The sequence below is a fragment of the Limanda limanda genome, chromosome 9 (assembly GCF_963576545.1).
Source record: "Limanda limanda chromosome 9, fLimLim1.1, whole genome shotgun sequence".
NCBI classification, from domain to species: domain Eukaryota; kingdom Metazoa; phylum Chordata; class Actinopteri; order Pleuronectiformes; family Pleuronectidae; genus Limanda; species Limanda limanda.
This window is the reverse complement of record NC_083644.1, coordinates 26,050,708-26,076,731: the sequence shown is the minus strand read 5'-3', so window position 1 is coordinate 26,076,731 and position 26,024 is coordinate 26,050,708. Positions and strand designations below refer to the sequence as shown.

Sequence of the window (26,024 nt, the reverse complement as noted above, 5' to 3'; positions counted from 1 at the left end):
CTCAGACGGTGGCTCTGCATGTGTGCGGCCTGCCTCGTGCTCACAGACGCTGGGCAGTGCACTGCCCATGGCGCCCGCGATACAGAACCAATCAAGTAGGTGACCAGAGCAGAGCAGAGACAAGTCCCACTAAGTGGCATTCTGAGCCCCATGGCTTTGAAATAATTGGTGAGGAGAGACAGAAAAAAAAAATCCTTACATTGATGCCCTGCGGACTGTACATCTGGTTGGCTGTGAGTCCTTCACTGTATCCGCCTGTCTGACTGATAACATGGCGAAGGGTATCCACCTGAAACATTCAGAAACAACAAACAAAGCAAGGTCAGAGTCAACACATGAGAAACGAGAGAGGGATGACAGGACTGCAAGAGAGACAACAAGAGCACTGCTCTGCAAGTAATATACTTGGAGAGGACACGGTCCAATCGAACATGAAAAACATTACGGATAAAAAACGTTCTGCTTTTTTTTTTAAATATACACGAGGAACATAGATGTAGCAAATATTCTGCCCTTGAGACTGTGAAGAAGCTCTAAAGGGGAACAGACAAGTACAGGCCTGTGTAGACCGTTATCACAACAGATATTTTGTCATAGCACAGAAGGAACAGATATAATTGATGATGAATATTTATGAGGAGCACTCTAGTGCTAGCATGGCCAGCAACATTTGGGATTGCGAGAAATTACCAAACAGCAAAATGAAATGAATCAGTCATCAAGCAAGCAAAGATGAAATCAAGAAAAGAGGATTCTGCATGCGATGTTGGCAGAAAAAGAAAAAAGGAAATGAACACTTATGAATTCTTATCGAGGCAGCATTACTACCATTTTCAGCAAATAGCATAAATTACCATTGCTTATATTTGTGTTTTGATAGCAAGTAAATCCAAATACTCATAAATACTCTTTTATTGCAGAATTTTTTTTGATTTGCTATTGGGGGTGGAAACGCAGCCATTTTGTCACACTGCACTTTGTCCCACCAAGCTCACGCTGACAGCTGTCAAAATGATCTGATCGTCACCTACGCCAAGGAGGTCATGTTTTTGTCTGTGTTTGTGTATTTATTTGTTTATATGTCAGCAGGATTACGCAAAAATTACAGAACCAAGTTCGATGACATTTTGTAGAGGGGGGTGGGGCAGGACCCAATGAAGAACCCATTACATTCAATTATGGAGCGGGATAAGGGGGCAGGTTTTTCTATTTTTATTTCTTTGACATTACTAGGGGATTTTTTTAAATGTCGGTTATTTAAATAGAACTCATGGATCTCTGGCATGTTTAAGGAACTGATATTTATGAGTTTTCGCAGTTTGGCGCAGATTCAAATATAAATCTGCATTTATTGAATTTAAATGTGGTTTCATAAAGACACTGTTGGGCCTTGGCGGAGGTTTAGAATAGTTTAGAATTACAATGTAATTTGCGTTAGAGTTTTTTTCTCACTTGGGGCTCGTCGCTTTCTGACCAGATAAGACTTTTTCATGGCAGACATTTTGACACGTCACAGCAGTTCGCTCGGTCACAAGTTCACTGGAACATGTGAACTGAACAGAGCAACTGTTCATGTTAGCAGTAATGTCTGTGCTTTCCCTGCTCACTTAAAAAATATTGACTTAATATTTTCATGTCATTTTATTACATGACTTCAATGTGAAGGTTCACATTTAAAGAAGATCAATCCATCAAATTGTGTTTAATGTGTAATATATATAACCTATATTAATAATGTTTAATAAACACTTATTAAATGTGACCCTTTAAATTGAGTATATAATGTTACATATAAATTATTTAATTTGATATAATATGTAATTGAATTCAGAGTATGTCTTGATAACATGTCTGTCGTGAAAAAGACCAAGAACGCAAATTAGTCTAATTACTTTTACTTATACAGACAAAAAGTCAGTCAAGTAAACGTCCTGTTGTAAAGGTGGTGGGCCTGTCTGCTGTGCTGCTCGGGGGGGGCCCCTACCTGTGACTGCACGTTGGCTCCCACCTGAGCCCCCTGGTACGAGTCCCCATTGAGAGACTGCACGCTCATGAACAAGTCCCCGGAGTTTGACATGTTAAAAGAGCCAGCAGAACCTGAAAGGAGAGAGGGAGCAGTGGAATCACAGAGAGACAGAGAGCAAGCAGGGGAAGCAAGTGGGTCCCTCCAGCCTGGAGGAGCAGCATGCAGTTAGCTAGCAGCCAGACAGGCGCCGTTAGAGCAGAGGAACCGAGCTCCCATGAAACTAATGGACACAGTAAGAGGACAGAGAAGCTGCAGCTGTAACCCGACATGAGAGGTGTTTGTGTCGAGTATAGGTTTTTACAAGCGCACACACAAATAAGCAAGTAATTTGTATATGAGAGCTATTAAGAGGTTATTTATGGATACATTTAAAACAAGGAAGAGGAAATCCAATATTATGATGAATGTACCTACTTGCTGTCTTAATCCAGATCTCATGTCTGAGTCAAGTACCTATTGTTAGTATATTACTGTAAACAGTAGGGAACTATTACCCTTGCTTCTTAAATTGGAAAAAAATACATTAAAATGTATTTGGCATTGTGAGTACTTCATTAAACAGGATATAACAAAAAAATACAGCTTTAGAGATACAAACTTTTTCAAACTTATTTTACAAGTGAGACAGCAAATATGGACATTTTGCATAATACTGGGTTGTAGCTTTGAAAGATGAGTCTGGTATTACTCTATATGTTTTATTACTTTATTGATTACTCTTATTTTTATATTTTATTACACACTAGACTTCCCTGTCTGTGTTACCTACTCTGTTCATATGATTCATGATGTCATTCTAGTGTCAAATGAAGTTAATACACACATTTCTCTTGAATTACTCTCCATTACATGTTCAAGAAGCATGTCCAGGTGATATCTTTAAATCAACACAAATAATTTTACTCAAACCTATTATAGCCAACCCTCAAACTTAGAACTTGTTTGAGTCCAACAGCTTTTCAGCTTTTAATGTGGGTTTCTTTACATTTTTGATCGTCTTCAATCATCCTTTTAACATTGATGTTCAATGATGTGGTTGTTATATTCCGAATTTATCTTTTTATATTCACTCTTGATTCTATTGTGTATGTTTTAAATGTGGTTGTTTTACTTGTAACTCTTTGATATTTTATTTGCTTGCTGTATTCTTCACCCAAGGAATTCTACTGAAGTGTATTGGGAAAATTCTGCATATTCAGATTGAGTGGTCTTTAGAAATGCGTACAAATACAGACTTTTTTGACAAGATGCTATTTTTATTGCTGTATAGATACATGTTTGGTGCTCAACATTATAATAATAATGACAGTGTGTGTTTGAGCGTGTTCATAGTAATGACAGTACATGGCTCACTGATGTGTTTTAACAGTGTTTTGGACAACAGTAGAGCTGTGTTAAGCTTTGGGTTCACACACGATGCTAATTAGTGGAAACAATTCATTGTTGGTTTGGTATTCTTTACATTAATTGGTGACAATAAGCAAAATATAGATTATAACCAGACTCATTCTTCAAACATCTGTGCAGTAGATCAGGATGAGTACACAGTTAAATAGGCATACATGAAACATATTGATTAATTGAGATGCAGACACAAGGAGAGTAAGAACATGGAGACTTGGCATGGGGCTCAGGTTGGTTAAACTCTGACACAGCTTTGATCTAGAAGGGTGGTTGTGCTACGGGCAAAAGTTGAACCTGTTCAATGACATTAATAATAATAATAAGGGTGCATTGGCTGGTGATAGCTTCATTACAAAAACTGCTTTTTTGTTAATCCTAATTCTTTCATTCCTTAAGAATCACCAGCACCAGCATTTAAATACGTTCAATTGATTATCTGCCATAGCTGTTAAGTTGTAGTGATGCACAGAGAGGAGGAACATGTCTAAGAGCTGAGCAGAGCCAGGGACTTCCTGTCTCACCTGCAGAGTTTGGAGTTGAGGGTGAATTTGCTTGGCTTCCATGTGAGGATGCATTAGCCGCATTCACGGCAGTTCTCGCAGCGTACATGTTGGCTTCTTCTTGGAACTTACCAATGTTTTTCTTGTATCTGATTCTTTTATTCCCAAACCAGTTAGAAACCTGAACAGACAAACAAGAGAGCGTAGTTTAATGCACGTGGAATCTCAACATACAGAGCCTCTCAGATAACTTGTGCTAGTGTTTAGCGTGCACCGCCTTAATGGGGCACGTGACACTGCAGAGAGCCTCCGTCAGAGGTGGGAGCTACAGAGACTGGTGCTGTGAATCCGCATTAGTGCCAGAATGGAATGATTGCCAATAACAGTCTCATTATGTCACCGTGACTGCAGCTATCATCAGAACTCACGCAAGCACCAATCAGTCAACATCCGCTAACACCCATTACGACTAATGGACTCCCAGATGAAGCCAGGGGGGTAATCTCAGCGCTAATGATAAACAACATTAAAATGAAAACCAAATCAATCCTGCAAAGTTTCCAATACAGAGTGGGTAAACATTCTCCTTTATTATGGCCAACAAACGGAAACGCTACAAATCATTCAGCCGCTGAGCAGCTTCCACAATCAGGCCCAGACGCATCCTCAAATCATTTGGTGTAAATTAACGAAACCAATTGAGAAAAACAATCCATTTCCAAATGATGGATTCAAAACACCAACTGCTGTTTACCTTGACGTTGTCATTGCTTTTTTCCTTATTATCAATTTGCACAGGATTGAAAAAACTTGAGCGCTAGAATGCAAAGATGAAAAAAATAAACAAGATGCCAAAATATTTTCACTGTTTTGCTCGTCAGCATCACTGGCACAAATATCTCAATGTCTTAGAAAGTCACTCAGTTACAGTGAGATTAAGTCAATCATTATTCCACTGCAAATGCCTTAAACCATTTCAGTGTAACATTTCAGGAGCTGGTGGCTTTGCAAAGTAATTGTAGTATGTCCGATTTTGTTTTCTATTAATCAATTAATAGTTTTGGTAAAAAATGCAAATTAACTCAAAGTTAAACGAAAACAACATTTCTTTAACAGAAAATAAGGAGTATAACATTTCTTTTATTTAGCTATTAAAACAAAACATTTAGATCCATTGTGTTACTTTTAATGACTATGGATTTGTTATGTGTTTATATATATATGTATATATATATACATACTGCAGAGAGTAGGACAGCAGTGTTGTCTAGAGACACTGTCGCTGGTCAAAAATAGCTTAGTGTGGTTTGATTTATGAGACTACAAACTTATGACACGGAGTATTTATACTTTGAGTCATTTGTTGTCTCAATGAAAGGTACTGCTGAAAGATTAGAGGAGCTGTCTGTACTCATGACAGTCAAAAAATGTATTATTAGGTTACTTGCCAAGACGCTCACAGCTGCTCCGTCAGACTGAAAATCGTTCGTTCTCACAGCTCTGTGTGCAGCAGTGCTCCTACAGGTGGTGTGGGTGTGTGTGGCAGTGATGTGTGTGCGTACCTGGGCCACTGTGATGGCGCACTTCTTTGCCAGCTCCTCTTTAGCCTCCTCGCTCGGGTAGGGGTTACTGAGGTGCGAGTAGAAATACTCGTTCAGGATCTCTGTCGCCTGCTTGTTGAAGTTTCGTCTTTTTCGTCTGCAAAGAGAGCATCAAGGGGTTAAAACAGGAGTTTAACCCAGTATATGTCAGACATTGCTGTCAAACAGTTGAAACTACCTTAACCTCAATTGGAAAAACTCAAGCATGGCTGTGGAGGATAGGAAAAAAAGCTTCTCCACCAACTCCCAAAACCCCCTACAGCTGAATATTTCCACCTCCATGTTTAGACTGCCAGTTTGACACACTTCCACACTCTCAGATTGTAACCATAACGTTTGAATCATCCACTTCTGTAAACATGGCATTGCTCCATGCATATAAATCATGTGATGTTAGTTTGACCTAAACATTTTCACTAAATTCAGAGTCAATCACCTAAACTAGAGCTGAAGATGTTGGTATAAAAGTGTCCAAATAATGAGGTCTCACTTGTCTGGCTTTGGTTGACATGACTTCCTTTATGTAAACCTCTGCCACAGTAAAAGTTCGGTTTTGCTGCGGTTTTACTCTGACACACTTTGCCAGGACTCAAGAGAACAATTTGGTCCAGAACAGCTTTACTTTAAACTCTGTTTATGAGAGACTGAAGCAACACAATCACACAGAGGCTCCTAATAATTAAGTCCAAATCTACTATTAGTTGTTGGCGGATCATACAAGTTCACAGTCTGTATGTAACGTTAAATGCTTGATTGCGCTTTTTGTTACTTTTTTATCGTAGATGACAAATGATATTAAACACAGAGTTACTGTGTGTAAATACAGCTGAAACAGTGGAACCTCAGTGGAAATCCATGGCGTGTGTCAAATGCATGGCAGCACAGTAACAAAGCTGAATTGATCAATGATGAAACATGAATACACATTTTTTTAATCATATTATTATTGCATATAAAAATGAACCCTGTGAACGCCCCCCATATAACACCTTAAAGCAGACAGATATCATATGCTGATGCCCATGAGTTGACTGCCCCTCTATCTCATGCACCCATCAGGCCATGTCTGCATGTGCCACATCTAAACAGGGCTTTACATAAGCTGCAAGGGAACCCTGTAAAATCTCTTTGCATGTATCCACCGGTGAGGAGATTTGTGCTAAAATATCCGTCCCGCACTCCAGAAGCCTGCTTGAGAATATGTAAATGTGCACAGCATGGGCTCCAGCAGCCAGTAGATTAATCAGCTGAGCTGAGCATGGCAGTGAAAGCTTTCCTCTTCCTCTCCCCTTCGCCTCGCTGCGGCACCACCACAGTCATTTGCAAGAGAATAGATAGGGAGCTTTGTAAGGGAGCGCATGCCTCATTTAAATGTTATGCCTCCAACTCAGACTTTGAGTGAGATTTATCCTTGGAGAAATATATGCAAATCCGAAGCACGCATCAAAAGGAACAAGCGATTACATTAAAAAAGGGAAACAGTTAGTGTTATGGAGCACGCAGCGAACTGTTATTGGCCTGTGTTGCTGGGTATGCTGGTCCAAATGGCACCGGTGGTTGCAAACCAGTCCAGTGTGTGTGGTAAGTAGCAAAACAGCATGTGTTACAGTATGTTTGTAGCGTGACAGGCCTCCTACATCTGCCATTCATATGGATATGAGGCAGAAAAAGAAACACATGATGAAGTATTAACCCTGTAGTTAAATTGGGGGGGTTAGCATGGAGGGTGGTGTGTGTTTGTGGCTAGAGCAGAAACATGTACACAAGGACACACACCTGGCATCGAGGAAGCGGGAGCGCAGGATCATGACAGCCTCGCAGGTGCTCTGTTTGAGCTGCATCTGGATGGAGCTGAACTTGCGGTGGATGATGTTCACCATGCGCTCGATCTCTTTGGGCGATATGGGCCGCGTGCGTGACTGCTCCCTCAACAGGTTCATCACATGAGTGGTGAACTCGTTACATGCCTGTAATGAGAACACAGAGGAGTGGATTCAAAAAACAACCAAGATACAAAAACACTTCCCCTTTAGTCAATACACATGTGAACAGGGCCTTAATGAGTCAAATGCACCACTACAGAATCACACATCTGCAAAAAACATGCAGGGTGAGTGCAATGTTAAAATTCACAGATAAAGGAAATCACAAAAAAAATGTAGTTCTGGGGCTCAAGCTTTCTCGCAGAGCCAAGGGGAAATATAAGCACTGATATATTTCATATTTAACAGAAGTGGTGATGGCAGTGTGTTGAGAGGAACCAATGACAGCTGTTCCCTTCTCAGACACACTTTCACAGCATCGCCACCCTGAGAGACGAACATGCCACAACGTTTCATTCATCCCGCCTGTTCCACACCAGGAGCGAATCTGCCACGATATTACACTCCGACTTCGTGTCTCTCGCTGCCACCTCTTCTTTATTTCTTCTCCTCCTGTCGATTTCTCTCTGGATTTATCCGTGTCAGGCTTTGTCTGTGTCTGTCTATCCTCGTGTTCATCTGTCTCACTCACATTCATCCGAAAGGGATGATACTGTCATGAACGCATTGGTTATCAAGGCAATGAGAGGAAATCATCCCCCCTCTAACAGACTTCCAAGACTATGCTTCGAGTACATGCAGAGACACACAACACTCTGAATATGATGGACTATTCTGTGGTGAAAACACAAACTTAAGTGAATTCCTTCTGTCACTGACTTGTATTGATAAACTATTTAAATCTATAAGGCTGATTTAAGGCTGTCTGCAGCAGTGAAGATTAATGGATTAAAAGGAAAGTTTGTGAAATATAAAATGACACAGATGTCGTTATTGCATTTTCTAGTTGTGTGTGTTTAAGTGTCTTCAGCAGTGTGAAGTCTGGATACTAGGATTTTCAGATATTTTATATTAAGATCAATTTACTCTTTACAATGTTTGTAAACTCCAATGATCCTATTGGTGGAGAGCATGGTACACATGTTTGTTGTTTATATCTTGTTGTTGTTGTTCTAATCGTCAGCTGTATGTCTCAATGTTGTGTCTGAACAGCTGTATTATGACATTTGTGGCTCTAAACTAGGAAACAATCCTAGTAGGGCTGGAGCAATTAGCCAATAGTCATTTAGGCCAACTGACAAAATGATTGACCTTTAACTGTGAAAATCAATTCCTATTTAAACCACTTACATCTGTCAGTTTTGAACAACAATCTGAGGGTTTCTGGGAAAATTTAGATTTTTTTTGTTATCCTCTCACATCATTTACCCAAATTAATTATCATTAATACATGGATAGTGGAAAAAATCTTTGTTTACAGGGGATATTTTGACTTAAGACGGGAGAAAACACATTTTTAGTACCAAACACACCCAACGTATGTAAATCGAAACACACTCTCAATCGTACATTGGATGTGTTAGTGAGACAATCATAAAAACATACATCCCAGTTGTATTATGGGAAATGTAGGCTTTAATATAAAGGTATTGCAGCCTCTTCTGCAACAACTCTGTCCTTTTCTTTCGTTGACGTTGTCGTCTCCCTACTTTATGGAAAATGTGAGAGTACTTTTTGATTTCATTGTAGAAAAAAAGTCTTAGATGGTGAATTTTAGACAGAATGTGGTGAGACAAGAATCAGCCTTACAGCTTTCTCTAGTGCTTTTTAGATACATTTGACAAGCTGAGTTTCAAATTGATATGACTGTACTGTCTCTTAAAATGAAACTTACTCCCATACTGCAGGTGTCTGAGCAATACTGTAACGTATATGACTGACAATTTCATGTTTCTGTGAAACGCTTGTAACCCTCTCTGGGACAGCAGAGACAATCCCGCACAAGATTGGGAGAAGTAAAAAAGCAGCATTCAGTATTCTGCATGTTGTGATTTCATAGTGATGATTTAATAAAGATAAATAAAAAAAACTAATGCCTGTTCTTGTGTCCAGTCAGGTGCAGTCTTCTCACCTGTTCATACTTCTCCAGCTCTGTGTGGTAGATCTGTCTGATCTGGGTAAGCTTGGCCCTGTAGTCGGAGTGCTCCGTAGAGTTTTCCGCCGCCGCGGCTCCCGAGGCCGCCGCTGCAGCCGCCGCCGCCGCTGAACCCCCGCCCTTCTCCGGACCGGACACGCCCTCCGCCAGCAGCATGTTGTCCAGCCGCATGAGCTGGGGATCTGGGGGCTCCTCCTCCTGGGCGCCACGGATACTCAGCACTGCAATGACAGGGAAAGGTCAGAGGTCAGTCGGAAAGTTTACACCTAGTGTGCCATGATGCACCGTAACAAGCTGTCGGCTGCAGAGCCTGACATCCAGCAGCTCACTGTGTGCGATGCAGTCACAGAGAAATGAGTTACACTACAACTTTTTAGTGCGTTATTAGTTTACCTCTTTTGAAATTACTGTTGTAAAAAATGGCAATCAAATAACATTAGTTTCTTCTCTCAGTCATCATTAGTATTCAAACGCACTGAAGTACATTTTTTTAGATAGTTTTATTTTTGTGTGTCAGGCAAAAGAGGCGACAATTTCCCATTTCTAGCCTTTCGACTCTGGTAACTTATTTCTTTCCTCCACTTTTTTTAACAAAATACCTGCGTAAAATTCATTCTCAGACAAAAACAAGTAATTTGATCCCATCACCTTAGGCTTTAGAAAATGTTCATGATCATTTCCACCATTTTCTGACATGTTATAAACCAAGCGATTCATTTTCTATTTGAGATGTGAATTTGCAGAATAATTGATAATGAAAATAATCATTAGTTGCAGTGACCTTCATCTGGAAAAATATGAGGTATTTTATATTTTATCTCCTCTAAGTGTTACTGTTGTATCACTTTAATTTTGGTTCCATCTCCAGTATTTTGTTCTGGTTATGTTTGCGTGTTGTACATATAATTGAGGTGAAAGATGTGAATTGACATGATATGATCTGATGACACAATATGTGCCATATGATTTCTGTGCAAGGTTGAGTGTGTCTCGTTACAGTGTAAAAGGCTGGGCGGCATCAACAACAATAATCTGGATTGCTACCCCTACCCTCCTCTAGAGGTCTCCCTTGCCATTCTTTAGAAGATTCAAATCCCACCTTCCATTTTCTGAGGTGAAAACACTCCCAGACTCTTCCTCCTCCATCTGAGAACCATCCATTTCAATATAAAAGGCCTTCTCCTGTGTGGAGCATGGTGCCTGCTAGGATCCAAATTGATCCCAGAGTGGACATCGAAAGTCCATCGACGGCAGCTGGCATTACCATCACTGGGCTTCGGTCGCAGCGCTAACAGGAGATATGACTCCGTGACTTCATGCCCTGCATGTGTCGATAGCCATTTAAAACGTTACCACTCGTCATTTGTCTCGTTGTCATTGAATGAAAAGGGACAGGCGGGGAGCACTTCATTAATTCAGAGACAATGGGAGTGCTTGGTGCATTAACCCCAGACTGCTGTCCGGGTTGGTAGGCCTGGGCAGGAGGTCACTGGGATGAGAATGAGGCCTGCTGTACTCGCTGAGGAAGAGGAGGGGGCTTCCTCAGTCACCCCGTGCCTTTAAGTGGACTGGAAATGCAAATATGGCAACTGTTGGCGAGTGGAAGAGGTCAGGGGTTCAGGCCACAGGCTCAGCGGGAGGTAGATTGAGTGAGGGAGGAGTGTCGGAGGAGTAGGGCAAGGAAGGTGGAAAGGGGGGGGGTGTCTCTTGGGACGGCAGGACTGTACAAACATCCTGTCTCATTACCCGCCCTCCTTCATCACTCGTGTAATGTATAGACAGGCTTGGAGGAGAAAATCTCGGATGGCTTCACACCCGTCTCACCTCCACACTGCTGCGGCTGCAACCGCGTTATGACCCGATCCAACCCGCTCCATCAGAAACTCTATACTCGCCTGTCCGCTTTAGTTAACGTACGTCAACAGAGGCCCCCCCCCACACATCCCCCCAGCTCCTGAACTCTCACCAATATGGACGCACAGCTTTTATTTTTTCTGCAGTTACCACCTCATAAATACCAGACTAAAGTGGGTGTTAAAATGAGAGCACACCACAATATCCCATGGAGAGCAATGGGCTGCACTTTCTGGAAGTAATTTCCAGCAGGAAAAAAACTCGTAGCAAAACATACTGAAGGAAGAAGAAAGAAAACGTACAAATGTGCACAATGAGAACCTGCCCTAAGTATTGCAGCAGATTAGAAATGAGTAAAGAGATTCAGAAGATTCAAAGAAATGTCTCAATGATCAAATGATGATTTCTAAACTCAACCTTTTGTTTTGGACATCTCATCTGACCCTCTTCCTTAATAACAAGAGAAAGGGAAGAATAATCATTAGGAAGCCACATTCAAAGAGCACCAGCACAAAAATGTTAGGGAGGAAGCTCTTTTAAGATGTTTCTACTGAAAATCCAAGGCCGGATTTCTTCTTGAACCCATAAAACGTCTAGACTGTCAAATGAAAATGGAACATAAAAATTCCCCGTGTCCACACAAACGATTCGATTCACGTCTGCCAAGTTCCAGCTTAACATTCATGAAGTGTTTTATTTTACTTGGCATGAAGGCACCTCCAACATCAGTCTTATAAGAGCGGCTGCTGCAGAGAAGGTCATTTCTTAGGAGATCTCTTGGAAGGGAAGGAGAAAAAACACTACTCGGCTGACTTTTTTTGGGGGCAATATGAAAGGTCATTGACCAATGGAAAGAAAATGGATTACACTCCACAAAGTCATAATAATAATAATTTATTAATAATAATAATAATAATCATAATAATCATAATAATTCTAATAATCATAATAATCATAATAATTGTATATCTGTATAGCACTTATCTAAACAAGGTAACAAAGTGCTTCACAAAATCCAACATAATAAAAAAGGTATTGTATTCAGTTCAATTTTAAGCACCAAATTATGACATATTAAAGTCGAGACTTTAAAATATATAGAAAAAACCACCAGTTCCCTCAATGAGCAGCACTTTGACGACTGTGGAGAGAAAACAACTCCTCATTAGAGAGAAGGGGGGGCTATTTGGGTATAAAGACTAGTCGTTGTAATGAAAATAATCATCTTCAGTTGTACCTTGGTGTCATCTGGTGTTTCGGCCTTTTAATTGCAATTAACATTTAAGGCAGAACCTGAGGATACGCTGAGACCGAGGTTGATACTTGTGTAAAAAAGAATAGGTAAATGTGTCTTAAACTGACATTTAACACAAACTCTGACATGATCCCCAGGCCGTGCTTGTTGACACGTGTATACCCCGGCTAATAAGCCACATATCATATCCTCTCTTCGCGCGTGCAGCCTAGATCCCAGCTCCATTCTTGCTGCTGATCCAGCTGTCTTGGAGAGCATCTGTCAGGAGGGACCCAGGAAGGAACAATGCATTACGCCGTGTTGGCTGTGTACTGTCATCCCTCATTGACAGCACACTGTCACACTTACACAGTGTCCTCTGAGCTGGGAACAAGCGGAGGAGCTGCTCCCTATAATATCAGCTCTTCCTGCCGCTTCTTATCACACGATCTGAAGGGAACCTGCTCCGAGTGGGGTTAATGTGGATTCCGCGAGGAGGATGTGAACGGGTTCATTTTTAATTTAAGTGACTAATCAGTATGATCCTCGAAGGACAACGACAGACATGATGATTACAGTCTCCTCTCCAGCGATGGGTTCTTTCCCCACATGGAGAAACCGCAGACCTGCAGTGTTGGCCAGCAATGGAGGCAAACGATTATTTATTCATTCCATTCAGAACCTAAAGCACATAATTAAAACCATGGAGGGATTATCTCAAACAAATAAAATTAATAAAGAAAAGAAAGGGATAATGTGCCTCCATAAAATTGGCTTTGCTCTGGGTCATAATTACACGACTCAGTGAGGGCCACTTTATTGGCTAATGGCAGCCTAATTGATTCATCCTAATGTTTTTCGAGCCTTGGGTCTGCTGGGCACTCCCTGTCCAATAGTGCTGGTGAACTTACTTAGCCACCCGCAGACAAACATCGCAGGTTCAGATAAACAATTATCTGTGTATATATGTGTGTGTGATTTGGACTCCCCTCCCCCCTCAGTGAACACACATTTTCTGTATGTCTCTAATGGATGCCATTTCCCTCTTGGAGGCGTTTCAACGATGGCTTGTTGTCAGACGATGCCTTATTCCCTGCTCTCACAAGCAATTCTCACAAGGGGGCAAGCACCAGGCTATATTGCCTCACTTTATTTTATGCATTAATATGAATAAAAACAGGGTATACATTGGTTTTGGCTGCTGATAAATTCACTAATAACACGCAGAAAGCAGAAACCTTCATGTATCATCTACATGTGTTTGCGTGGTGAATGCATCTCTGCTAGGCTGGATTGGGTAAGGATGGGCGTGTGCTGGTCGGCGGTTTAACTGCTCTGTGTACACACAGCAAGACAAAATGTCACAGACCAAGAAGACAAGAAAAGCAAACTGGAATGGGAGAACATGACATTTATTTAACCCCACAACATCTGGCCTTTTGCAAATCAAATCGATATTTAATACAAGCCCAGGGCAATTGGCTTTTGGAGAGGTGGATGTTTAACTGTCTGGTCGTTTATCTGGGAATATTTATTTCATCTCCACATAGCTAAGGGAGAAAAAAGCTTTTGCTCTTTGAGGATAAGCTCGGAATATAATGCTTGGAGATGATTTACGTCCCTATTTGAGGGAAAGCAGCTTGCCCTCGTCTTCTCCCCCCACGTTGCTTGTTTTCAGCAAGCACATGTGTAACTTTCCCTGTTCCTCATATATTAGTCATTCGAGGAGATTGGCTGGTGGCCTCGTATGAAGATGGGTGTGGGTATTAAAATATTAATTCAATGACAAGCAACAGAGATTCATCGTCATACATCAGAGTTTGTGGTGAGTCCCAATTGAACGAAGACCAGAGAATAAACTCCTCTCTCTGAAGGGGAACAAACCGTGGCATAGCAAAAGTGGGTTGGCAGCCTGGGGCTAGCATCACAACCAGCTCCTTCGGAGGAAATGTTATCAACGTGGAAGGACACAGGCCCTTTATAGACGCTGTATCAGCTCACCATATATGACAGGAGTTCAAAAATGTGACACATATTAAAATTGACAGCAAATACAAGCAAGATCCAGGTCTAAAAAATACAGTTTGAGTCAGTGACAATATTTGGGATTCTATCAAAAGCTTGTCAGGGGATTACGATTTCTTCCAGGACACTGCTTGCATCTTCAAAATGATTCAGTTTCTTCATGGCATAACAATATCAGACTCAAAGAGTTGCAGCACACCCTGCTCTGCAGTCCAGATATCTTATCCTATCAGATTAACAGAGGCAAATGGCAGGCTGTCAAAAACCATTACCATATGAAATCCCCTTCTAGATTTCGAAGGCATGTCAACAGGGACTGTTGGCATGGCAGCCCGTCATGGTGATCGGGTGAATGGGGGAAAGCCTGATGTTTAATTAATGATGTTGGGCCGTTCTGTCACAGTTAGCGAGATGGATAGTCAAATATAAGGCCCTCTGACAGATATTTGGTGCCCGTGTTCACCTTCAGAGGCCCTCCATTCTGCACCCAGATGCTGAAATGTGATCCGGAGTGTTACATAACGGGTTGCAGCTTAGGGGGAGTCGGCCCAAAGTGACACCTGATGCTGGTCAGGTGACAGCACGTCCAGGCAGATCAACACTCGTCAGGCCTGACGTTTGTGAAAGCACTTTGTTTAGACAGGTGAAGGGCACGTGAAACTAGATATTTTCATATACTTTTTTTGTCATGTGATTGAACAACATCAAATCACCAGTAATAACTCAGATCATGCACAGCTTATTAAAACTCACTGTGTCACACAGATCTGTAATTTCTAATATTGTTACTGTGTAAGTGAGGCCTAGACAAAGTGTTCTGTTTAGGTGAAAGAGAAAAATAAATAGGTTGTTTGCATTACCGACAACAACCACTAGGACTAAGGGCCTGGTCGCACGTACGCCAAAGTTTGAGTGGCTAACTTCACATCCAGTTCACATATAATCTGTGCTAGGGAGGAGGCGACTAAATAATTTGCTTCCTGTTGCGAGGAAAATCACAGCGTGGCTTCACATGGAAACTTTGATGAATTTTGACCCGCGATATTCACTTTGGTTAAGCGTATATGTGACTGTGAGTTAACAACTGTATGATTCTGAAACTGAGACCTCAACTGCAATACAAACGTCCACAATCATTTTTCGCTGAGACACTCACAGAATCAAGCTCCCCCCACTTGGCTAGGTCAATCAGCTCAAGATGGTACGAGTGAACCAATCGGGGCACAACATTCAAGTTCTGAATTGAACAATGGACTCTGATGTTACACTCACTGAAAATATGTAATATATGAACATCAGAGTGTACAGGCTTTGTTCTCCTTGCTAACATTAAAGCAGAAAACTAGAATTCTAAGCTGAGCAGAAAAACATGATACTAAAAATCTGATAAGGTATTGGAGGAAGCATTAGGGTTTCCACAACATAGAGGACAAATCGGTGATTGTTTTCATAAATTAAAGCGTTAGCTTCTACGAGTATGGGACAGCGGTACGGGACAGCACAGCAGCTGCACTGCAAAGGAACTGAACCATCTTAATGGTCCATAGATTGATAGATATCTAGGAACTTGCACTGCACTAGTATCCACTGAGCCTTTTAGTTGACACATACATAAACAATAAAGAGAGGCACTTGCATTAATAAGCCGTTACCAAAATCTGTTAACAGTTATAGGTTATTTTATAATCATTACTAACGATATTCACAAAATTGTTAGCTATGTGGAATAATAAATGTTTAACTTATCGGCTAATATTTTTCATTTAATGTGATATCTCTTATTTAAGCCTTTAATTTTTAGGACATTTAAAATGAGACACATAATTTCAAATTGTTATGAGGGGCAGGATTTAGGCAGGATTTGTTTTTAATATATTTTTTATTTATTAAATAATAATATTCAGCTTGTGGCCATAACTTTTACAAAATGGAAGCATGATGTAATCTGGTCCATCCCTAATGTGTGTTTGGTGAAAGCCAAACGCTTTTGTATGATTAACCCTTTCTGGTCAGGCTGTGGTTGGCGTGTCTGCTTGGATTTACAGTGACAGCACTGGCCTTATTTGTTTGCATTGGTGCTTCAGTGGGCACACTTCATTGTGACTTCAGCAGTTAATAAATCACAGTACAAGCCCCCTCACTCGACGCAGGCCTGTGCTACGGTGGTCCTGTCACAAGGCAGGCGCCAGAGCCGAAGCGACAGCTACATGCTAATTCAACATTGGCATAATTCATTATACAGTCGCAAGTGTACTGGAATGGAAAGAGAACCAACATACACCAGGAGGAAGACGACAGGCATCAAACTGTTAAATCCTGCTCCCCCTAAGTCTCCTCTGTTTGCCTTTGCAAGGACTCAAGCTCTAAAGTCCTGCAAGAAATATAAAATGAATCCAGACTCATTAGATAGACACATGAAGAGCTTAGGGAGTGTGTCTAGAATAAAATATTTTAAAACATTTACTTTCAAAGCATAGACACAAAGTCATGTGATTCATTTTAAGGGAAAAAACTGTAAACGGACAATATTAAAGAAGTTCATTGACAATCAAAACAATTAAGAAACAACCGGTCTCATTGACAGTGTTTTTAATGAGAAATCAGCATTTAATGAAATATGGTATTATCTATACAGCCACTTCCTTAAAGTCACATAAAAGCCAATGTAAAGTGACACATCAATAGGTAGAACGGAAGCTTTTGCACTAAAGGGGAAATTAACAAAAAGATAAAGAGTCAATTAAAGCGATAAGGCCTCGTGCTCTTCAGAAGGTGAAAAGCAAAGGGAGCGGACAGAGTTAACGTTAAAGAGCTTTGCTGCCGTCTCACTGTCCATGTGTCCCTCCGTTGTGTTAGTTCAGAGGAGAGAGAAGCAGCTTATCACACACTCCAGTCCTGTGCAGATACCACTCATGAGGAGGGTTGGGGTAATTAGAAGCTGGTCCACAAAGGCCTTTGACTTACTTACAACAATGTAGTCATTGGTACATTAGACATACACCTCCTACATGAATAAATCTTCTACTTAGTTATCCTTCACTTCAGTAAGACACTTCACACTCCTGCAGCCCCACACTTCCATCATTGTCTTGTTCTGTTCGTGAACACAGAGCCAGAAATAAAGAATGCAAACGGCTTTCAGAACATCTCTCAATGTTTTTGATGCTTTAGACTTTACCAACTGTTTGGGGTGATGTACCTCTAAAAGCAACACATCTTTTCCAGTGTCTGATCACAGGTTCAGTATCTATATATGTTAATGAGTTGTGAATATTTTTTCTGAACTGTCAACCATGTAATGTTCTTCATTAACTGCTTTCCGCTGATTAAGGTCAGGTGGAAAAGGCTAGGAAGTGGATTGTGAGTTTAAATGATTTTGTCATGTGACAAATTAATGTTGATTGTGTTGATTAGCCAACCGAAGATTTGTAATACAGGTAAATGATGGATGAAGTGTTGTGGACATGTTGCAATGTCTAATAGTCTGTCATTTTATAACTGGCTTTTACACAATCTGCTGCTGGATGACCAACACGATGTACACAACTATTGCTTTCCACATACAGAATGCTAACCTGAGAGGCACTGTATAGTCGGAACTTGTGTAATCTGTCTGGAGCATATTTCTGAACCTATTCTACCATGGTTACATTAATCTGTACCATTTGCATAAATGCAGCTGCTCTTTAACACAACCAACCTGCTAATCCAGTAGAATCATGATCATTTTGTTCATATAATGCAGAAATAAGCTCAACATGCACAGACTAAGAGTATTTCCAAAACAAGTCACAGGGTATCTCTTTGCTTTCTGATTTGAGACCTGTGCTCTTATTGATTCCAGATACCTGAATGTACTATTGACTTAATTTAAAATTCTGAATCAATCCTCTAAGTTAGGTTGGGTTCAAGCCACTAAGAGCAACTTCTCATCCCACAGAAAGGATGGGTAGCAGTTAAAGAGCATCCAGCCAAGTGTGCTGTGTGTCCCACATGAGATAGCAAGCATCCAGCAGCATGTACCAGACTGGGGCCATCCATGGCCTCGGGCACTGTGTTGACTGGGCCTGCCATGTCATTAACAGTCGCCTTGATCCGCTCTACCTTATTAAAGCCATTCCTTCAGGAGAGCAGACGAGCATGTCACAGTGTGAAACCAGGCCAAGGAGGGAAGGTGACCACACTGCCACCCTCAGCTTGTGCAGGGGGCAGGGGGGGGGGATAGGAACACAGCGCAGTGGCTTAGTTGTCAGCCTCATCCCGGACCCCCTGATGTCCCTGTGATTCCCTTGTCAGTTTGTGTTAATGGAACTCACAGCGGTTATGCTCCTTCACATTCTTATCTCCTGTAGCAGGACAGTGGCACAGCCCAGCAGTGTCGGCTGACCAGGAGACAACTGCTGTGTGTAATATTGACAGTGTCTCTCCTGTTTGCAGGAAACGTGTTCAGGGCAACTCCTACTGTTTTTTGGTAATGCTGAGAACCAATGTGCACATCCATTCAGTCCTACCTGGCCTTATACTGTTTCAGCACTATTAACTGATGCAGAGAATTATTAGAGGTTAACTCTCTTTGACTGGTGTTCTCATGAGTAAAAAAGCTACTGAGTAGACACACAGAAACACCCGATTGGGAAGCCTGGCGGATTCCAGCTCTGTCCCATCTCTCCCACTACACACACTTGTGTGGCATTTTTCACAGAGCGCAGCTCTCCTACTGCCAACCAGTTTATGTAAAAGTGATTAACAGTAATTAATCCTTAATCACCATGATTAGCCAAGTCGCAGTAAATTAAGCCACATCTGGAGCAGCTGAGAGTTGGTGAATGGCAGCAGGCATGCTGAGTGTTTACTGAGGTCTACCTGGAACATCTGAAAGCAAACAACAACAGGCGCAATTCAACGGCTTACTTTAGGCCATGTGCTGTCAAGTGGTGTGAAAATTCACTTACTACCAATTAGAAGAACATAAATGCTTTCACAGATTTTTGAAATAAAGTTAAATTCGCTTAGAGCTATTGTTTAACACAGAGAGGAGAACACGGAGGTTGTAACACACAGGCTGACAGACACTGGCAAGTTGAGGCTGTTATATGCAGACACAATATATCAGCCATGATCACATGAACAAAAAGTATTGATAAAGATACTATAGATACATTTTCCAATGACTTGTGCCTAAGTTATGTAATGGGACACTATTAGAGCTAAAACCATGAATCAATTAATCATTGAATCTTTAAAGTTAAAATGAATAGGCATCAATTTGGATAATGAATACAATCATTCCTCGAGTGAATACACCACTTCGTGCAGTTTGCACTTCCTTCTAAATGCAGCTTGGGTCAGATTACTTTTCAATGTGGTCACTTCCTGAATACAGATTAGTGGCAACATAATCAATTGGGGCAACATGGCGGTGCAGTGGTTAGCGCTGTCATCACACAGTAAGACAGTTCCAGGCTTGAACCTGACAGCTGGCCTGGGCCTGTCTGTTTGTCTCTGTGTGTTGACCCTGTGATGGACTGTCCAGAGTGCAGCCTGCCTCTCGCCCAATGTAAAGTAGCATTGGCTGCAGCCCCCCCACATACCTCTGAGAATAAACAATATGGCTAACGGATGGTTGGACAACCCATTGAAATCCCAAAAAGTTATTTATATATAGTTCTATTTCAAAATCAAAAAATGGAATTTTGTTCTAGAAATGGAGGCAGCCAATTTAGTTTTTCTCTCAAACATCTAAATATAACATCAGTACAAATGAAATCAGCATTTCTATTTAACTACTGTGGCAGACATTCTGACCAGATGAACACGGCAGTGAAAGTGTCAAAATTCAAGTTAGAGAAAAAAAACTACATAACCCATATTAAACCGAAATGTTTCCTTCAATGTTCGGTGCAGACTGGGAGGGAAAACCGTAACTTTAAGTTAAACAAACTGAATTGGACACAAACGTTCTTGTGTTGCACATTTTGACAGTTGAAGTGATACGGTCAGAAATGGAGGCTGGTTTGGACTTGTCCCACAACCACGTGAAATCAAATGTGTCAAATGCACTTCTAATTGATATCATTAAATAACATTTAATTAATTTACTATTCCTATATTTCAAAGATATAATGAAAATGTTGCAGCTGCAACTAGTGCAGCCAGAAATAAACTTCTTTATATGATGATAAACACTGTGGTCTTAGAACTATTTTGAATAAGTTATAAACTCTCAAAAGTGTACACATTCTAAAAGATAACTCCATTTAAAACTAATCTAAACAACATATTTACTATCAGACATTCAGTTTTTGCACACCAAATATGGAAATGTAGCTGTAATACCAGAGTCGTATAATGTTCTAATTCTTATTATGGAATGCAGGCAGGTATTTGATGCTGACTTAACCAGTTTCTATTTTCTATATGATGTATATAACCAATGAAACAATAATTAGTTCATGTCTTAAAAAAAGAAAATCTGAGCTTGACTATCGCAGAGATTAAAAGGAGACAGTGATAAGATTGAGGTCTCTGAATCAAAGAGCAATTTCTGAACTTCTAATTTTATTTGTAATATTTTATTAAATCTTTGGCTACCAATACAGTGTAACGCACCCCCACCCCCACAAACACACACAGTCCTGGCTCTTTCTGTGTACCCGTGCCGCATTGTTGATTGGCTGTGTTGCCTGAAGATGTTTCAGTGCGTAGCAGCAGCAGCAGCAGCGGCGGCGGCGGCGGCAGTGCCCCTCTGTAGCTCTGTTCCTGCCAGATAAATGATGCAGGAGAGCTGGTTGTGTGCCGGGAAACTGGTTCCATCGCAGCGGGTGTGCTGTGTGTCTTAGCCCAATGTTTCTCTTGTGCCCCCCTGGAGAGTTTTCTCCCCGCGCCCCAGTCTCTCCTTGTTACACAGCTCCAGATTAATTACACACTTTAATGAGCTGAATTATTAATGGGGCTCTTACTTGGCAGTTTAAGGAAATGCAGAGGAGAAGACAGCGTTGAGCATCGGGAATTGGGGCTCTCATTAAAACAGCAGACAACGCCTTCGGGAGCGGTGTTATTTAGCCGGAGAAATAATAGGATTTGGTATTTTTTTACATATCGGGACAGTGAGGCTGTTTAAGTACAGATCCGCAGCGAGGGAGAGAGGGAGGAGCCCTGCAGACGTTCGTGCACAACATTATGTCATTGTGATTGCAGGCCCAAGGAAAAGGAAAGGCCAGCTAATGTGTGATGGAAATCTTGTGGGCTGCTGGAAGAAGAGTCAGGAGACGAGGAGAAGAGAGTTGAGCCATGTAAACAATGGGTAATACCGCCCCAGAATCTGAAGGAATTCTTCCTGGTGTCCACATTTAACCTTATAACTGTGTCATGTTTACCACTGGTCAAGTACGGTTATTCCTCATGGGACAACATCACATCCATGCATGTTGTAGATGCATTTTATTTCTATCTACCTTATCGGTATATTCATATCTGTCCTACAAACAGACAAAAGAGAAGAGGCTTAATTGAGGAAAATCAATTCAATGAGGGTAAATTCCTTCACATAATAAAGCCACTAGAGAAGGTTTGTTCAACACAGATGGGAGTAATATTACATCAAATGAGTTGGACTGAATGAATTAAAAGAAAGGCAATTTCTAGGTGAATACGTCTCATTCCCTTCTTCTTCAAGGGGGAACGGGTTTGATCTTGCACAACTGTAACACTTTCGGCAGCGAGGGTGTTAATCAAGATCAGGAATATGGGAAATTTTCATTATGAAGGCAGCAAAAAAAAAAAGCTGCAGGGAAAATGAGATTATTCACATAATATCACACTCACTGATAAGAGAAAATCCCACAGTGAAGAGACAGGAAATGAAACCAGGAAACAAGTTCCAGAGTTGTTCCTGTGTCTAAATTTATATTTCTGCTACAGCAAAATTCAATCTCCTCCCCAATCTGGGTATGACGTGTTTATGAATGTGTGTGATGTGTTCAGTAACACACAAAGTTACAATGTTGGGATCATGTCTGACACTGTGAAGCATAGCTAAAGCTGACATATGTGATCTGACAGAACTGTAGAAGAACAGAATAAAGGCGATTTGTTCTCTAAAATCACTTTAATGTGTCGAGAGAAGGGGACAATCGCCTTCTTGACAGAGTGTCTTCATGAAGAAGCTGCTCATACATCCAGAGTGATGATTGTGTTCATCAGACAGATTTTGCTGTGATGGCTTCTGCACCAACATGAGCTACATGTCCTGAGAGCACCAAACGGCTTTCACGCCTGCTCGTGGAATCCACAGAGGGATCCCAGGGGATCTCTCTCTTTTTCTCTATTTGTGTACAAGCTACTGCCAGCACCGACTGTTCCTAGTGTTTGGGAGGAAACAATGACAGGCTCATTGCACAGTCAGATTACAGCCCCACGCTCTGCCAGGACACTGAATGGGTTTTGTCTTTATTGCCATATTTGGGAGGACACATCAGGAAAACTGATAACAAAGCGCCTGACAAATAAGATTGAAATCTGACTGATGATTTTCGCCACTGCAACTCGGCGATATGGCACATTAGCACTGATTAGTAATCACTGTGAAGAGTAATCAGATGACCTAGAATGGCCCAGTGGCCACGGCGGGCGTTTGGGTGGGGTAGTGTCTTTGTGCAGCCCTGCAGCTCCAGACACAAAGCCCCGGGGACACCGGGATATCGCTGCTCCGCCACTGCTACACCCCCCTGTCGCCAGGATGACAACCACACAAGTTTCTGCTCAGAAAAAAAAATGTCCAGGCAGCTCATTACGTGGGGTCCTATTTGGGTCAGGGAGCAGATGCAAATGTAGGTCAGAAGGAACCCCCGTTGTCAATAAAGAAAGAGCAGAGAAAAGGGTCGAGTAAAGGAGGAGGATGGAAGGGTGTCCCCCCCCCCCCCCCGTGAAAGATCACGACTGCTCCTCTCCACGGCCCGTCCCCAAGGACGGAGGGTATCAAATCATCTTTTGAGCTAACTGACGCGCGTGAAGAAGCATGAACATTTTCCTGTAGCACGACCATCCAACATCAAGCTCTGTTTTCAGTCCTGTATGTCTGGACCATGCATCACCCCCACCACACCAACAAAGTCTATCCTACATGGTGTATAGCTGGACGATGAGGCCACTCTGACCTCAGTTCAAACTGCAGCGAGAAAGGGAGTAAACTGTGCACATTAAGTCACCTTAAAGCGAGATTTTCACACTTTTATTCTTGAGTTTCTTGAAGAACACTCTTTTTTCTTTTTAAGTGCTGAAAGCACATCACATTTTCTTACTCCTGCACTTTCGGCCTATTCCAGCTCCTCTCTGAAAATCTCTGCCACAGCAGCAGCGGCGTGGCGGCAGCTTCTCCAACTCTGTAGCACTTCATTTCACCTCACACTGAGCTTAGATGCAACGCAAACTGCCTTGAGGTTGACACTTGTCTGAATAATGTTATGCTAATGCTCTAGTCTACCTGTATTTACCCCTAAGTGCAGGAAGCAATCTGTTGATTGCGAGAAAGCAATTTTCCTGAAAGAGGGGGAGTGTGGGCTGTGAGAAAAGACTGAATGAGAGGGTAACAAGAGATCTTCTTTAAGCTGCGGCAAAAGCAATTTACAGAGGACGACAATTTTCTCCGGCTGTGAAAGGAACGCTCCCTCTAATTGTGCCTACGCAGAGCCATCAAGATGGGGATACAGAAAATAGCTCAGCAGGCACACACGTTTCCCGGCACCACTCAGAGTTGTAAGAAGGAAAGCAGCTATAAAACCTTTTATTTAGTCAGGAATACTTTTTTGAGACACCGATTCACGGATTATAAAAAAAAAACTGAATAGCTCACATAATCACAGCCAGTATACATTGTGATTTCCTGCTCTGGCTAATTACCTTTAGGGTCTAAACTACACAGCCAAACCTGATGACATGTATAAGAGAGAATGGCCTCAACCTCATTGCTCCTGTTTCTTTTCCCAGCCACAGACATAATGTAACTCCAAATGCTATAATGATGAATGACATTGTCCTTTTAATTTGTTTGTTGGTCCTTGTGTTGCCCGAGAAGGCAGATGTAGAAATTAATTGCTCTTTCCTAGTGAGGCTGATATTTGTATAAATGTGTGTGCGTGTGTTTTGTAGGGGAGGGCAAGGCTTCTAAAAATAAAGCAGCAGAACCATGTGTGTGGTGCCAGATTGGGCTCAGTGCTGTGCTCATCTCGCTCTGGCTCGACTTCTATCTGCCCATGTGATAAAGCTGCTAACAGGCCTTTATCGGGGAGCAAGGGGAAATATGCTCCTGCCAGATTAGGCCCCAGACTCTGCCAAGGTTATAAACAGCCTGTTATCTGTGTCCCAAACAGAGTAATCCACGCTCTATCAGCACCCAAACATATGGGCCACACAGAGCAGAGATAGCCTCTGATGGACACTTGGTTTTAATTGCAATGAGAGCCAGCGGAGCATCGCTGGGAGAGTAAAAGGACATAAAAAGGGTCTGTTATTGTGGACATCTCCCACCCCCGCTGTAGCTGGCCAACATTCACAAAGACCAACCTCGACCTTTCTGCAATGCTGCACCTGCTCCTTCCTGTGCGCTGAGGCGATATCATGAATGAGCAGGGGGCAGCGTCAATGTTACATTTCCAGGAATCTATTACAGCCGTGCTGGTTATTTGTTTCCCATTCAAATTAATATTTCCCCTTTTCATTCCAGTGTCATTTGGTGTCTTTGTGTGTTTCCCCGGCATGCTAAATTAGATTTTGGCTGCAGTAAGTATGCATTAATGTGATTAGGCACTGATGGGCTATTTTCAGTTCTCAACACAACGTGGACTATTCTTCAGCCGATGCTTCACAAAACATCAGTTCTCAGACGCACTCTCTGGCTCCGAATCGATAACAAACTTAAACTTGTCTGGACGCAGACTTAGTAAACAAGAGCCACTCAGACGCTGTGTCTTTCAGCACAAAACACACACTCACACACGCTCAGTAAAAGTCTGAGTGAGGTGAGGACAGCAGGCAGAGATGACTGAGGGTGAACTCCGTCTTTCAGCCCTGTGTAGTGAATGTGGTGAAGAGAAACCTGTGAACATGAACAGCTAGGTTGCTATTGCAGCATCTCAGCCTTGACTTAAGGAACACCTCATCTTTTGCTCCTGACAACATCTGTAAACCTGCATTCATTGACATTTTAAAACACTAACATACTATCACCCTGTGTTTCTGTCAGCCTAACAAATAACATATTTTTGCTCTTTTTGGATCTCCACCACCTCCTCAGGAAAAATATCAGTCAGAAGGCTGAACCAAATGTTTTGCTACTTGAATCTTATTTTCATAGCTTGACCAACGTGGTAAAGAAAGAGGAGGAGCCAAAGTGGGCAAAGAACAAG

The 26,024-nt window shown here is 41.7% G+C and overlaps 1 protein-coding gene across 3 annotated transcripts in view; it reads right to left on the bottom strand.

Moving 5' to 3' along the window:
• The window catches only part of LOC133010582 (pre-B-cell leukemia transcription factor 1-like), a 54,559-nt gene that overhangs the window by 2,102 nt on the left and 26,433 nt on the right, over positions 1-26,024 (bottom strand). The window contains exons 3-8 of one of the 3 annotated variants that reach the window (XM_061078172.1): positions 9,486-9,730; positions 7,308-7,498; positions 5,394-5,628; positions 3,952-4,111; positions 1,985-2,097; positions 200-289 (exon numbers count right to left, since the gene is read on the bottom strand). In XM_061078172.1, coding sequence (XP_060934155.1) covers positions 200-289; positions 1,985-2,097; positions 3,952-4,111; positions 5,394-5,628; positions 7,308-7,498; positions 9,486-9,730 — 1,034 coding nt within the window. The remainder of the gene's footprint in view (positions 1-199; positions 290-1,984; positions 2,098-3,951; positions 4,112-5,393; positions 5,629-7,307; positions 7,499-9,485; positions 9,731-26,024) is intronic. The other 2 variants (XM_061078173.1, XM_061078175.1) reach the window with 2 other exon arrangements.